The following is a 13,160-nucleotide window of genomic DNA, read 5'->3' as shown; positions in this document are numbered from 1 at the left end:
CGGGGGATCCCGCGGGAGCTGGCCCTGCTTTGCAGGAGAGCCACGCACGCACGGCAGGCTCTATTTTTATCCCCGCTCCTGCCTGACTGAGCAGCTCCCTCTGCGCGGTGACATCTAATTTAGCAGCTTCCCCGCACCCCGCTGACTCCGCACGTGAGGGGGAAGCACAATGCGACAGCTATTTTTAAACGCCCATAAATATTCATCCCTCCCAGTGATGCAGCAGCAGCAGCAGCCGCCTCTCGCTGCCGGTGCGAGCGTGGGGAGGGTGGGGGAACGACCCTGCTCCCCAAGCTCCCCAGACTGGATTCCCAGGGAACCCCAGCACTGGGGGTGGGGGGTTCCCCAGGGGGATCCAGCTCCATCTGCAGCCCAGGCCAGCAGCTCCCTAGACCAGCGTTTCTCCAGTGCTCACTGGGCTGTTCCCATATGGATTCCCAGGCCTTGCTCGCTCCTGGCCTCCCGTTGTGCTGGGGGGCCGTGTTCCCCTCCCGCTCTCCCAGGCTGCCGGTCCCGCTGCCGGGTCGATACCGGCTATATTTAGCGCCGCAGTGGCAGAAAGAAGTCGGTGCTGGCTATTTTTAGCTATCCCTGCAGCAGCGGGGAAGGGTCTGCCTGGGGTCGTGCTGCACTGCAGGCTCTGGCTTTGGGATGGTGGGTGCTGGCCCAGCATGTGGGACTCCAGTGGGGCACAGATCCGGTGCTGCTCCAGCTCCCATGGTCTCTGCCCACTGCCACAGGGACCCTCTACCTCTCTGGGTCCCAGCATGAGCCAGCACTTGCTGACAGCTCAGGTGCCCCAAGACTCTGCATGCAGCCTCAGCACCTTGATTCCAGGTGGCTCAGTCATCCAGAGCCAGCCCTGCACTGCCACGGCCCTGGCACCACTCCTGCTCCATGCACAGCTCCCAGTGGCACTGGGAGTGGTGACAGGTTTCACGGGGCTCCTCTGCTTCCCGACCAAACAGGGAGATGCCAGTGAAGGTGCCCAGAGCACAGACCGTGGCTCCCCAGATGCCACCTGCCCGGTTCCAGGCCGTGTCCTGGGCCAGCCTGGTGACCCCCTGCCCCAGCCTGGTGTCGGGCTTGGCTCAGATCCCAGAGGCTCAGCCATGGACCGGTCGGCTGGACCATCCTGTGCCTGGGCTCTGTGGGCCGGCCCAGAGCCCTTCCGGACCGACAGCTGCCCCAGTGTGTGCTGATGCTCTGGTCCAGCAAACCCTCACTGGCCACAGGACCCTGAGGCCCAGAGCCTGGGGCTGGCTGGGCTCCCACTGGCCTGGCCCTGGCTCCATCCTCTCTGCCTGGTCCCAGAGGGCCGGGGTCTCCCTGGGAAGTGCAGGGGTCCCGGGGGAGCATCTGGCTCCGGCCCTGCCTGGCTGCGCCTCTCCCGTCAGGTTTTGTTCTCCTAATTGAGCCGAGATCCAGCCCAGGCGCCTGGTAACCGGTTTATTGAGAATGTCAGTGCGCAGGGCCGGGCTCTCCCGCCAAGGAGAACCGGGGACCGGGTGCGGGCGGCCGCTGCCGACCTTGCTGCGGCACGGCAAGGGCACAGCCCGGTGCCCGGTGTCCCGCTGGGGCGAGCCCCGGTGCTGACCGGGGCAGTCCCGGCCGTGTCCCGGGCAGCCAGGGGAGCTCGCCCCGGGTAGCTCGAGTCTTGCCCCCGCTCGGCGGTGCCGGACGCACCGGGGCTCGGCCCGGCCCGGTAACGGCGGCCGCTCTCCATGGTCCTGAGCCGGCCCCGCCGGTGTACCGGGGAGGCGGGACCCCGCGCAGCACCGAGCCCCTGCCCAGCTCAGCCGGCTCCGGTCCGGGCAGCTCGGGGCTGGGCTGGGGGCCAGCTCCGGCCCCCCCCCGGCAGGATCCTGCCCGCCGGCTGCCCGCCGCGGCTCGGGTTTCCCCGAGTAAGCGATGCCGGTGCCGGGCGGGGAGGGTGCGGGCGGGTGGGGGCACCTTCACCCCGCCGCGGGGCTGGGGGGTGTCTGCGCTCTCCGGGGGGCTGGGAGGGGGCGCGGGACCCCTGGGACGTTGAGGGGAGGGGGGCGGGAGCCGAGCCGGGGGATGTAAAGCGCCGAGGTCCCGGGGGGGGTGGGTGTGAGCCGAGGGGACCCGGGGGTGCTCCCACGCGAGGGCGGGGGGCGCCGCAGGGCGGGGGCGCGGTGTGTCCCCCCCCCCCCCCCGGGAGCCGCTGGCGCTGAATGCCTCGGGCTCGGGGGTCCCGGCAGCTCTTCGCCGGGTGTCCCCGGTCCTCCTCCCCGGGCTGCGGTCCCGGGACGGAGCCTCTGCCGAGGGCGGGCTGGCTGGAAAGGACCCGGGTGCGGGACCAGGGGTGCTCGGCGCTGTACGGCCCCCCCCGGCGGGGCGGGCAGGGGGCGGGGAGCCCCGGGGAGGCCCGGCCGGAGGATCCCGCCCACCGGCCCCGCCGCCGCCGCCGGCTCCGGGCCCGCCGCGCTGCGCGGGGCGCGGCCGCTCCGGCCCGGGGCGCGGGGCCGCTCCGCCGCCGCGGGGCTGCGCACGGCAGGTGAGTCCGCACCGGGACAGCCCCGGCCCCCGGTGCCGGGAGCGGGGCAGGGCGGGAGGCGCGGGCAGGAGAGGGGGGGGTCCCGGCAGCGCCGCGCCGAGCCGAGCTTCCCCCGGGGAAGCACCGGGGCTTCCCTCGCCCGCAACGCCCCCGGTGCCGAGCGGAGCCGGCGCTGGAGCGGGGCCGGGGCGGGATCCCCGGGCATCCCCGGCTGCGCTGGGCTCACGGCGGGTCCTGGGCTCGCACAGCCCCGGCGCGGGCAGCCCGTTCCGCCCCCGGGGCACCTCAACCGCCCTTCCCGGGGCTGGTGACGACGCCCGGGGTCGGGCTGGGGACCCCGGCGTTGGGGCAGAGGGCTGGTTGTGCCCGTCCTCGCTGCGGTGCGTGGTCCAGAGCACCGCGGCTGGTGACCGTCCGAGCCCAGCGCGGGGCCCTGGGGAGCCGCATCCCGCCCGCGGGGGTCCCCCGTGGGTAAAACACCCCCGGTCCTCGGCGCCCGGCTCAGTCCGGTGGGTTCCCACCGTGCCCGGCTCTGCCCACGGGGGCAGCGGAAGGGGGGTCCCGGGGGGCAGCATTTCCCCCGGGTAGCAGACTGGGGAGGGGGGCGGTCCCCCCGCCACGCTGATGTGCCGGTGTAGCGCTGGGGCTCCCGGTGCCCTTCAGCTGCTCTGAGCCCTGGTCCCCGCTTGGGGACCTTGAGGAAGCCGAGGGCCGGGGGGGGGTGGGATACAGCAGTGCAGGGGTCGGCTCCGCACCAACACGACCTTGGGGTGTTTGGCAGTTGGGGTCCCAGCAGTGCTACCAGGACCACCCTTGGGTGAGCACCTCTGCCCCTTGCTGGGGAGCCCCGGTCAGCACCCAGAGGTGGGTTTTGCTGCTGGCAGGGTGCTCCAGGGAGCACAGCATGGGGCTCTCTGCAGCACTGAGCTTTGCCTGACAGGGTGCCACCGGCTGCCCTTTTGTGCTGCTGGCTGGAATCCGGGGATGGTGGGGAGAGCTCTTGCATCCTGCCTCAATGGTTCTGCCATCACAGCCCTGCTGGGGATGGTCTGGGGCCCTTGGATGCAGCGGGACCCGCAGCCGGGCAGCACGCTCGCAGGGCTCAGACGTGGCCCTTATCTGCTGCCACCACCCTGGGAACTCACCACACACTCAGCTCCAATGAATTTCCTTTTTCTGTTTTTGTTTCTTTCCTGCTGACGTTTTTCCCCTCCGGAATAGAGGGCTGGATGGGGAGCAGGGTGACAGGGCGGTGTGGGCAGCCAGGCCCTGCGCCCGGGGTGGCACCGCGCAGGGGACAGCGGCGCTCAGCCACCCCCCTGCACCGGTCCCCTCGAAAAGGGAGAACCCAGCCTGTGTCCGGGTGCTGCTGGGGAGCAGAGCCAGGGAGCAGGAACCTGCTCTGCTGCTGCCCACACGTGTTTCCATCGCGTTCCCCGGGGGCTGCTGCAGCGGCTGCTTGCCCGGAGCCTGGGCTGGCCTGACGGCGCGTCCCGTCGCTGCAGGATGTGTCGGCCGCCTGCGAGCGAGCGACCCAACCGCTGGTGACCTTGGCGGGTGGGAGCTCAGCCCTGCTGCTGGCTCAGCCTGAGCCGTGTCCGTTTGTTACAGCCCAGCTGCTGGTGCGCAGGAGACACGGCTTCACTCGGCCCCTCTGGGGCCTGATCCTGCTGCACACGGTGGAGGATGGAGGGAGGCGTGAGCTGTGCCAGCTGTCCCTGTCCCCATCCCTATCCCCATCCCTATCCCATGTCCAGGCTGTGCCCAGGCAGGTGTGATGCTGGCTGCTGGTTCTGCCTCTTGGCACCCCTGTTCTGACGCTGTCCCCTTGCTGTCTCCATCTCAGATGTGCCGAGTCCAGCTGAAACCACCACGGGGAAGAGCTGCAGGGCCAGCAGCTGTGTGATAAAGCCAGTGCAGCACCATGCCTGTGGCAAAGCGGGTCCTTCTCCGCTCCGTGACCATGTGGCTGCTCCTACAGAGCCTCCTCCTCCTCACCTCCTGCCTCCACTCGGCCACCGCGTTCCCCAAGGGCTGCTACCCCTCGGAAGAGGAAGGGCTGAAGACGTTCCGCTGCAGCAACGCTCGTCTGACCGAGGTCCCCAGGGACATACCCAACGACACCCACAAGCTCTACCTGGACTCCAACCAAATCCCCTTCTTGCCCCGTGACGCCTTCCGGGACCTGCCGCTCCTTTTGGAGCTGGATCTGTCCCACAACGCCATCGCCAGGGTGGAGAGCGGGGCTTTCCGGGGCCTGGCAGAACACCTACACTCTCTGGACTTGTCTTCCAACAGGCTGGTGTCAGTCAGCAAAGACGCCTTTAGCAACCTGAAGGCCAAGGTCAACCTCTCCAACAACCCCTGGCTGTGTGACTGCCAGCTGCAGGAGCTGATCCGCACCGTGGACCTGGCGGCCGGTTCCTCGGGCGGCATCGTGTGCGACTCCTCGGTGCAGGAGGAGCACGTTGGCAAAGCCTTCCTGCAGGTCATCGCCGACACGGACTTCTGCAACATGTACAAAAAGACCACGGACATCGCCATGCTGGTCACCATGTTCGGCTGGTTCGCCATGGTGATCTCCTACCTGGTCTACTACGTGCGGCAGAACCAGGAGGATGCCCGGAGGCACCTGGAGTATCTCAAGTCCCTGCCCAGCAAGCAGCGGCGCTCGGAGGAGTCGTCCACCATCAGCACTGTGGTGTGAGGCACCGGCACCCTGCGGGACACGGGGACCGGTGGCGCTGGGGATCGGGTGCTCCGCGGGTTCGCCGTGGCCGCGGGAGCTGTCAGGAGCCACCGTCGCTGCATGGGAACAGTCACAGATTTGGTCTGTTCTCCTTGGGGAAGCGATGTCTGGCAGCAGGAGCCGTGGCCGGTGAGTGCCTGGCTGTGGCACAGCGAGGGGCGAAGCAGCAGCAGGCAGGGGGTCGTTATTGGCAACACTATCCACCCGCTGCCTGTGTGTTAGAAAGGATGGAGGGACCCCGAGGGTCCCCTCGGCACGTGGGCATTGCTCTGACCCACCTGGACATTCAGACTTCATTTAAAACTTCTCTATTTCCTTTGCAGAGTTCCCTTGGGGCATTAACGAAATCGGTGGGTTAATCCCTCCCCGCCGACCCTTGGCTGCTGGAGGGATGTTCCCGGCAGCGCCGGGCAGCCTGGGCCTGGCTCCCTGCCTGGCTGGGCAGCGCTGGGCAGCGGGGAGGAGTGGTACGGCCAGGAGGCCAGTGCCCTGCCGGGCTGTCGGCCCCAGGAGAGTCACGGAGGGTCACGGGCTCTGACTGCAGCCCGGTGGGACCAAAGGATGGGGCAGGAGGTGGGGATACATCGGTCAGGAAAACCAAGAGGCAGGTCCAGGGTGCCCCCCTCATGCTGGACAGTGTCACCCCACTCCCTGTCCCAGCCCCTGCTGCTCCCAGCACCTCTGGGCCAGGCAGAGTGAGGGGCATGGGGGGTCCCAGCTCAGAGATGGGGTGGCTGGTGGTGACCCCCTGCGCCTTCCCCCTCAGAGCACAAAGTTCCCATATGAAGAGGATGGAAACGAGCTCTCCCTTGGGGCTGCCAAGGGATGTGGGAGCTGATGGAGGGGAATTGAGGGGCCCAGGCGGTGGGTCCAGCCCTGCCGGTGCATCGGGGGGAGCGGGTTTCCCCTTGGTGCTCCCTGGGGACCACACAGGTGGGGGTCTGCAGCCAGGCAGCACCTCGGCTGCCATCTGCCACCTGAGGAGAACTCCTGCCTCTCGCTCGAGGACTCACGAGGCTGCTGACCGGTCACTGTGACGGGAAGTGGGGATGGGGGGAGCTGCTGCAGCCCCTCTGCCCTCTCCCCACTCCTGCGCCACTGGCAGAAGCCTGAATCTCCCCTAAAATGCCCCAAAGTCCCTTTTTCATGCTTCCAGTATTGGGCTGCACGTTCCTGGTGTTGGTAGGTAGCGGCGAGGCCGGAGTGCAGGAGGGCAGCAGGGTGGGGGTCAGCGCCCACCTTTGGGCACACAAGGTCCGAGCGGTGACTTGGAGCAAAGCCAGAGCAGACCCAGACTCTCCCAACCCAGTGTCTGGCCCCGGAGAGAGCTGGTTTTGCTGGTTTTGTCTTTTTTTTACAACCAACTGAAGCTAAATTGCCTTAATTCACCACGAGCACCAACCAAAGCTGCTTGAACATCCCCTGTGCCCGGTCAGACCCGGCGCTGGCTGCCCCGGCACAACAGGGGCCTGTTCCCAGGTCCGGTCTCAGGCACTGGTGCAGGCAGCTCTGTCCCCTTGCTGCTGCCTGTCCTCCCGCAGCCCGGAGCTGGTGGGGTTGTGGGTCAGAGCTGGCGGGGAGCGGCGCCCGCGCCCTTCCACAAGTGCCTATTTCCCAGCGCAGACCAGGGGCTCTGCCACGCACAAGCACCTCAGTCCCAGCTCCAGCCCAGGCATCCCCTGGGCCGGCAGCCCCACGGCAGCTCTCCCCTTCCCTTCCCCATCCCCCCCTACAACCAACTGCAGAGGAAAGGGGCTGAGGGGGGGGGACCAGACCGAGCCACCGCCAGCAGCTGCACTGCAGCCCCGGGTGCTGCTCCACCACGGGCATCCCCGGGGGCTGCTCTGCGCCGGTGGCGTGTGGGGACACCGGGACCATCTGACCCAATACGTGTTTTGTTTAAGGGACCTTTTACGTTCTTACTTTATACGACAATAAATTTGGCTTTTACTTTGGAGCCCCGTGCCCGGCGTGTGCTGGTGTGTGTGGCTGGGGGTGGCCACGGGGCGCTGCTCCCTCGGCAGCCGCGGCTTTGGGTGAGGTGGGTGGCATCGCCTCATGCTGGGGACACCGCGGCCTGCGGTGACACCCTGGCTGCAAGGCATGGATGAAGGGCGCTCGCCACACTCCATGTCTTGCAGGAGCCACGTCTGGCTCTGCTGGGTGCTCCCGGGCTGGTGCCGTCAGAAACACGATCCGCGGCCCCGCCGGTAACCCGGCCTTTGCCTTCAATAAATGAACACCCGGCGGCGCGGCCCCGAGTGCGGCTCAGGTCACTGGCACAGCGCCGGTCCCTGAGCCGCTGGGATGCTGGGAATGGTTTGCTGGGGTGCAGCTCCACTCCCTGCCCTCCCATCCCCGCTGGACCAGACCCGGGCATTGTGTGGCACAGGGACGGTACGGACGGGATGTTCCTGGTGCCCATGGTGGACGTGAGTAGCCTCTCCGGTGACGGCATCCACGGCGGCCTCGTGTTGGTTCCCCAGCACCCTTCCCTGTGCCGATTCGTGGTGCCACACAGGGTGAAACCCGCGACCTAACGCGGAGCGACAGCTCCCGCTCATGGGACATTAACCTTGTTTGTCACTCGCTGTCCCCAGACGCAGCGCGGCCGCGACAGCCCGCAGACCCCGGGCTCCCGAGCAGATGGCTGCTGTCCCCCGCCCTGGTTCGCTCCCTGGGGACCTTCCTCCTGCGGCCCTGGGAGCAGCTGGGGAGAGCTGGGGGTGCAGCAGGACAGGTGGCTGCAAGTGCCACCCCACCGTCAGGGCTGGGGCTCCCCAGGATCCTGTTGGTGTCCCCCCCTCTGAGGCTTGATAACATGGAGCCCTAGGGGCCAACCCTGCTCTGGTCCCTACCCCAGCTCTCCTGCACAAGGAGTTATTAGGATGGAAGCCACCAGACTCATTACAGCCAACACTAACGAACACAAGGGAAAGGAGGTGGGTCCCGGTGGCAGCCCTGCTGTGAGGGAGGTGGCTGTGGAAGAGCTGCTGGGCCCCGTGGATGCACCGGGGCATAAAATGTATGAGAAACCTTGTGGAAACCTGGGCTGAGCTCTGGGAAGGCAGCTTGGGAAGGCAGCTTGGGAAGGCAGCTCGGGCTGCCCCAGCGCTGTCGGTAATATGGGTATTTGATTGACCAGTGCAGGGGCTGGGGGGGAGCAGAAACCTGGGATGAGTGGAATGTTTCCAGGAGGTGCCTGAGGAGGCTGAGCCGGGGTGTCAGAGGGGGCTTGGATCCCCCAAGCACAGGAGGTCTGTGGCCAGCAGCCTGCCATCTCACTCCTTACCCTCTGGCAGCAGCAGGTCGCTGTGTGCAGGCTCCTGGCAGGGGCTGGGAGCTGTGCTTTGGGGGGGGGCCTTGGTGTTGGAGCTGGCACTTCTCCTTAAGCGAGGAAATAGACTCATCAGTTTTAATGCCGTGGTGCTGGGTAATTCATTTCCTGATGTGCTGCAGATTTATCTGCTGGGATCAGCGGCGGGAGAATTAGCAGCCTGACCTCCTTCTGTACCCTTGCAGCACGCCAGTAAATCTCAGTTATTAACTTCCAGGGTGCTCAGCCCACCCACGCCGGGCAGGTAATTACCTGGTCTGCCCGGGAGAGATTCTTCCTCCTCTGCAGGATGGAGGAAAATGTGTCACTGGGGCAAGACCGAAGAACCGGGTGTTCGGTGGTGGTGACACCTCCCCTGAAAGCCCCCAGGAGCCCGGGGATGGAGCGATGCTCCCCAGGCAGCAGCCAGGCTCTGCGTAGCCCCCAGCTCTGCTGGATATCCGCCTGTGTATTGAGCTGTGGGTCTGTTCAGCAGTGGGGATGGAGGCTCCGTGCCGGGGGTGAGCAGTTGCATTCACAGGGGGGGGTGTTTTCGGGGCGCGGTGGAGCAGGTTTTTATTCCTCAGTCCAGGAACGAAGCGTGTGCAGCATCCACGGCCCCAGCCAGCATCCTGAACCTTTAACTGATTAGATTTAGAAGAGGGAAGGAAGGATGTCTAATTGTTTAATTTCCACAATTATAAAAATATTTATAAATAATTAGAACTGATGGCAGCAATTACACTGGGATTAAAGCTGGTCTACACTTCATCAGCAGCCCTTCAGTTATGCAGCCTTATTTAGTTATTTGCACCACAAAAACCCCGTTTAGGGTGGATCCTGCTGCCAGTAACGAATCATCCCCACTGGCTGCCTGCAAAGGACTCATCAATCCGGTGAAGCTGCTGGGTACAGGACCTGTGCTCTGCAGAAAACGTGATCGCTGGACTTGGGCAGGAGGAAATTGAATTTCAGTGGGTAAGAAGCCAGAGCAGAGCTAACAAACCCCATCCCTTCCCGTGCGTGTGGCTCTGGGGGCAGCGTCCAAGCCGGCCGCACACTCCCCCTCCAGACTCATCCCTCCTGTCCCTATGCAAGCCGGGCACTGCTGAGCTGAGGGGACACTTCTCTGACTGCCAGGTTTTTAAGATGAAGTTGCTCCTGGAAATAAAAGAGGGGATCCTGCAAAGCTTTCCCTGCCAGAGGGGAACAGTGACATTCCAGGGGCTTTTCCCATCTCAGTGGGGGATGTGGGGCCATCAGCATCCATGGGCTGGGGCTGGTGCTCGTGTCCATCCCGTCCTCCTGTGGGAGCAGCACTGGACTGGGTGCTGCAGCACCCACTGTCTGCCCACAGCCTCACTCCAGGCCAGGATGTGCCTGTGACACCCAGCTGGGGGGTCCTGGGGACAGAAATGACACTTGACTCAGGCCAGGCTCTGCTTCCAAGCCACATTCCACCCCAAGGGGCTCTCAGATGGTTAGTGGGGGACGGGTCCAGTTGGGCTCGATGGTCTCAAAGGGCTTTTCCAGCCTGGGGACTGTGTGACTCTAAATTCCCAGGGGATGGGTTATTGGCAGGGCAGCACCCAGGTTTCCTCAGCTCAGCCCACCCCTGCCACAGGTGTGATGAGTTCCCAGGACATGCTGATCTCAGCACACCTGTCTCCACTCTTCCCTCCCCACAGCCCCTCTCCTTATATCTGCAGGGCAGGGGGAACGTTCATCCCCACATCAGAGGGTGTTGTGGGTGGTTCTGTGACCTCTCCAGCTCCTGCTGGCTTTGGTTTTGAGGACCAGTTTGCTTGTGGGATCGCAGAGATGCTGTGGGGAGCTGGGTGACTGGAGTGGAGGGGTCACCAGCGGATGTGGCCCTGTAACCTGGCGTGACAGCCCCACAGTGAGTGTTTTAACATGTGTTTGTTAAGTGAGTCTCAAGTGGTTTGTTCCAGGCTGGGAAAAGGCAGCTCTGATGCTGGAACAATGGGCTGCAGCTTCCACTTGGCAGGTGACTGATATTGTTTTTGTCCTTTGTGGATGTTTGAAGGTGCCTGGACATGCTGGTGTGTGGCCTGTGGGAAGGGCTGAGTTACCAGGGGCCTGTGTGGAGCAGGGCTGGGAAGTTTTAAGCTCTGAGCTAATTATTTTTGAGACTTCACTGTTACTCTTGAGGTGTAATTGTCCTTTGCAGAAAGTGAGGTGAGAACAGCTTAGTTGGAGCAGGTTAAAGCAGTGTTTTCTGAGGGCTGAGCCTTGTGGGATTAACAAGGGGGTCCCCTGCTGCACCCCACCTTTCTAAGGGGAAGATGTATCAGAGCAGGAGTTGGAAAATAAGGCTTTAAAGCTGGGAGGAAGGTTCTGTGATTCCTGGCGAGCTGAGGAGGTGGAGAGTGGTGGTTAGAAGTAATAGTGAGAGCTGAATACAGCAATTTGTAGTGTCTGAAGTGTGACAGCGTTTTGGGAGCAGGGATGGAGCTGGGGGGGGGTGTGCTGTGTCATGGATAAAAGATTTGGCTGTGCTGGGACAGGCAGTGAGGGGGGAGCTTGGCTGGGTGGGGAGGGAACTTGGCCAGGAAAGGTCAGAGTGAAGCTGTTTCACAACGCTTTTTCATGAAAGTCTCCACAGAATTAGCAACACAGCCTCCTCTGTGATGCAAAACTGAATTATTGGACCTGTTTTTGTACTTTTAAGGCCCACTGAAAAGGTTCAGGTGCTGTAGGAGCTTCCCATGCCTCTGGCTTGTCGGAGGAGGCAGGAGTGAGGGTTCATTTGTGACTTGCCATTGCACTTAGTACTCACTATCTGGCTTTCCCCCCCGCATAATTAATGCACATGACATTCCTCTGTTGGGAAACAGGCTGGGAGATGCAGGCAGCAGTCGCTGAGCCCGTCTGCTTAATCTGTATAAGCCTGAGCCACGCACACAGTGTCCAGTTGGCAGCTCAGATAATCAGCCTACAGGCAGTTGAAATGCTCGTTACGGTACATCCTATTCGTCAGTGTTTAATAAGTAATGATTCCGAAAAGCTCCGAGCGTGGTCTGTGCCTGTACCATCTCCTGCTGTGTCCCTGTCACAATGGATAAAGTTAAGCTGGGTTGAATGGGGTGGGTTTTTGGATGAATACCCACTGAGGAATTTCTAGATGCCACAAGAAGTTGCAGTTCCTGAGTAGGAGGTGCTGGTTTGGCTTGGCTTAACCCTACGCAGCACAGACAAGGAAGGAGCAGCTTTATGCTGGGGTGGGCTCTGCTTTCCATGGCTGGTGTGTGTGCAGAGTCCCCTTCCCTCAGGTTTTAGGGGGGTTACACCACCATCACTCAAGCAGCTTCCAAAGGGGCTGTGTCTGGCCCTGCTCCATGAGGGGAAGGAGGGTGAGAGCTCACTGGTGTCCCCTGACAAAGCGAGCCTGGAAAGCAGCAGCTCCTGGCAGGGAACGGCTCACAGAGCTTAAAAATGAGTTCTAAAAGCTGGTGTGGCTCCACCTTGGGGGCTCAGAAGCCTGCTCTGCACTGTACAGGGGCTGGTGGTAAGCTGGGGTTGCTCTCAAAAGTAGAAAAGCCAACCTTTAGTTACAGCCCTTTATGAGCAAGATGATCAGCTTGTGAAGGATAGCTGCTGGGTTGCTGAACAACGGCTGCGGCTCCAGCAGCTACCCTTCACAGGCAGACCAGAACAAATCCTTCCTGGGAAGGAAACTTTCCCATTATCTCAGTGCTTTGGCAATTTGCATCGAGCCTTGTTGCTCATCCGGTGAACTCTGACAGGAATTTCCAGCTGGTGTAAGGGGATCATCTGCTCAGAGCACAGCACCTGGGGCCAGCGTCGCTCCGCTGTGAGGACGCGATGCAGGAGGAGACTCTGGCCTCTCTTCTTTCCTCCCTGGGATACAACTGCTCCTCTTTCTGGCAAGCAGCAGACAAGGAGAGAACCATAAAAGCTGGGTCTTAATTCTCCTGGCTGCTGGGCTGTAGAATTTGCTACTAACCCCTCTCTCATCTTGTCTGCGGTGTCACACATCAGCAGAGCTCCCGCTGGTGGAGGGATACTGAAAGCCCTGAGTGAGCCCAGGTCTGTCCACTATGAGTAGAGCTCTGCACAGGGCAGGCTGGGACACTTGAGGCACAGAGAAATAGGAGAAAAATAAAAGGAAGGGCATTTTTAAATCACAAAGATTAAATACTTCTATTAATATCTGCTAGAAACTGCTCCTAGAGACTCTGGCATATGTCATCATGGTGCATAATTCCTCTACTGTCTGCTGCCTTTCCCTGAGTTGTTTAAGGTTCCTTTGTGTTCTCTGAGTAAACTGCAGCACAAAGCTGTGGCATGTCTGCTCACACCACTGAGAGAGGGACTCTTTGTGCCAACAGCCACAGGACAAACGTCCTTTCCCCCACACTTAATTACTTTACCTTGTGTGAACGCTTCATTTTATGGTCTAAGCAGTCCCCGAGTACAGCCAGTCTAGGGGGTGTGTGACTGAGGGTGCCTTGTGATTGTTTCAGGACTCTAGAGGTGGTAGCTAAACCAGACAAGAACATCCCAAACCCAGAAATGCATCACAGCTGCTC

The 13,160-nt window shown here is 62.5% G+C and overlaps 1 protein-coding gene across 1 annotated transcript; it reads left to right on the top strand.

The window, feature by feature from the left end:
• Nucleotides 1-4,433: 4,433 nt before the first annotated feature.
• LRRC3C (leucine rich repeat containing 3C) lies at nt 4,434-7,227 on the top strand. The gene has a single exon (XM_084275338.1). The coding sequence runs from the start codon at nt 4,446-4,448 to the stop codon at nt 5,226-5,228; it is 783 nt and encodes a 260-aa protein (XP_084131464.1). The 5' UTR covers nt 4,434-4,445; the 3' UTR covers nt 5,229-7,227.
• Nucleotides 7,228-13,160: the final 5,933 nt, after the last annotated feature.

The sequence above is a fragment of the Gallinula chloropus genome (assembly GCF_964237585.1).
Source record: "Gallinula chloropus genome assembly, chromosome: 26".
NCBI classification, from domain to species: Eukaryota; Metazoa; Chordata; class Aves; order Gruiformes; family Rallidae; genus Gallinula; species Gallinula chloropus.
The sequence above is the reverse complement of the archived record's forward strand: the minus strand, read 5'-3'. Positions and strand labels throughout refer to the sequence as shown.

Bases quoted from the DNA above. Each gene is read 5' to 3' on its own strand.
- LRRC3C (XM_084275338.1), top strand. From the start codon at position 4,446: ATGCCTGTGGCAAAGCGGGTCCTTCTCCGCTCCGTGACCATGTGGCTG.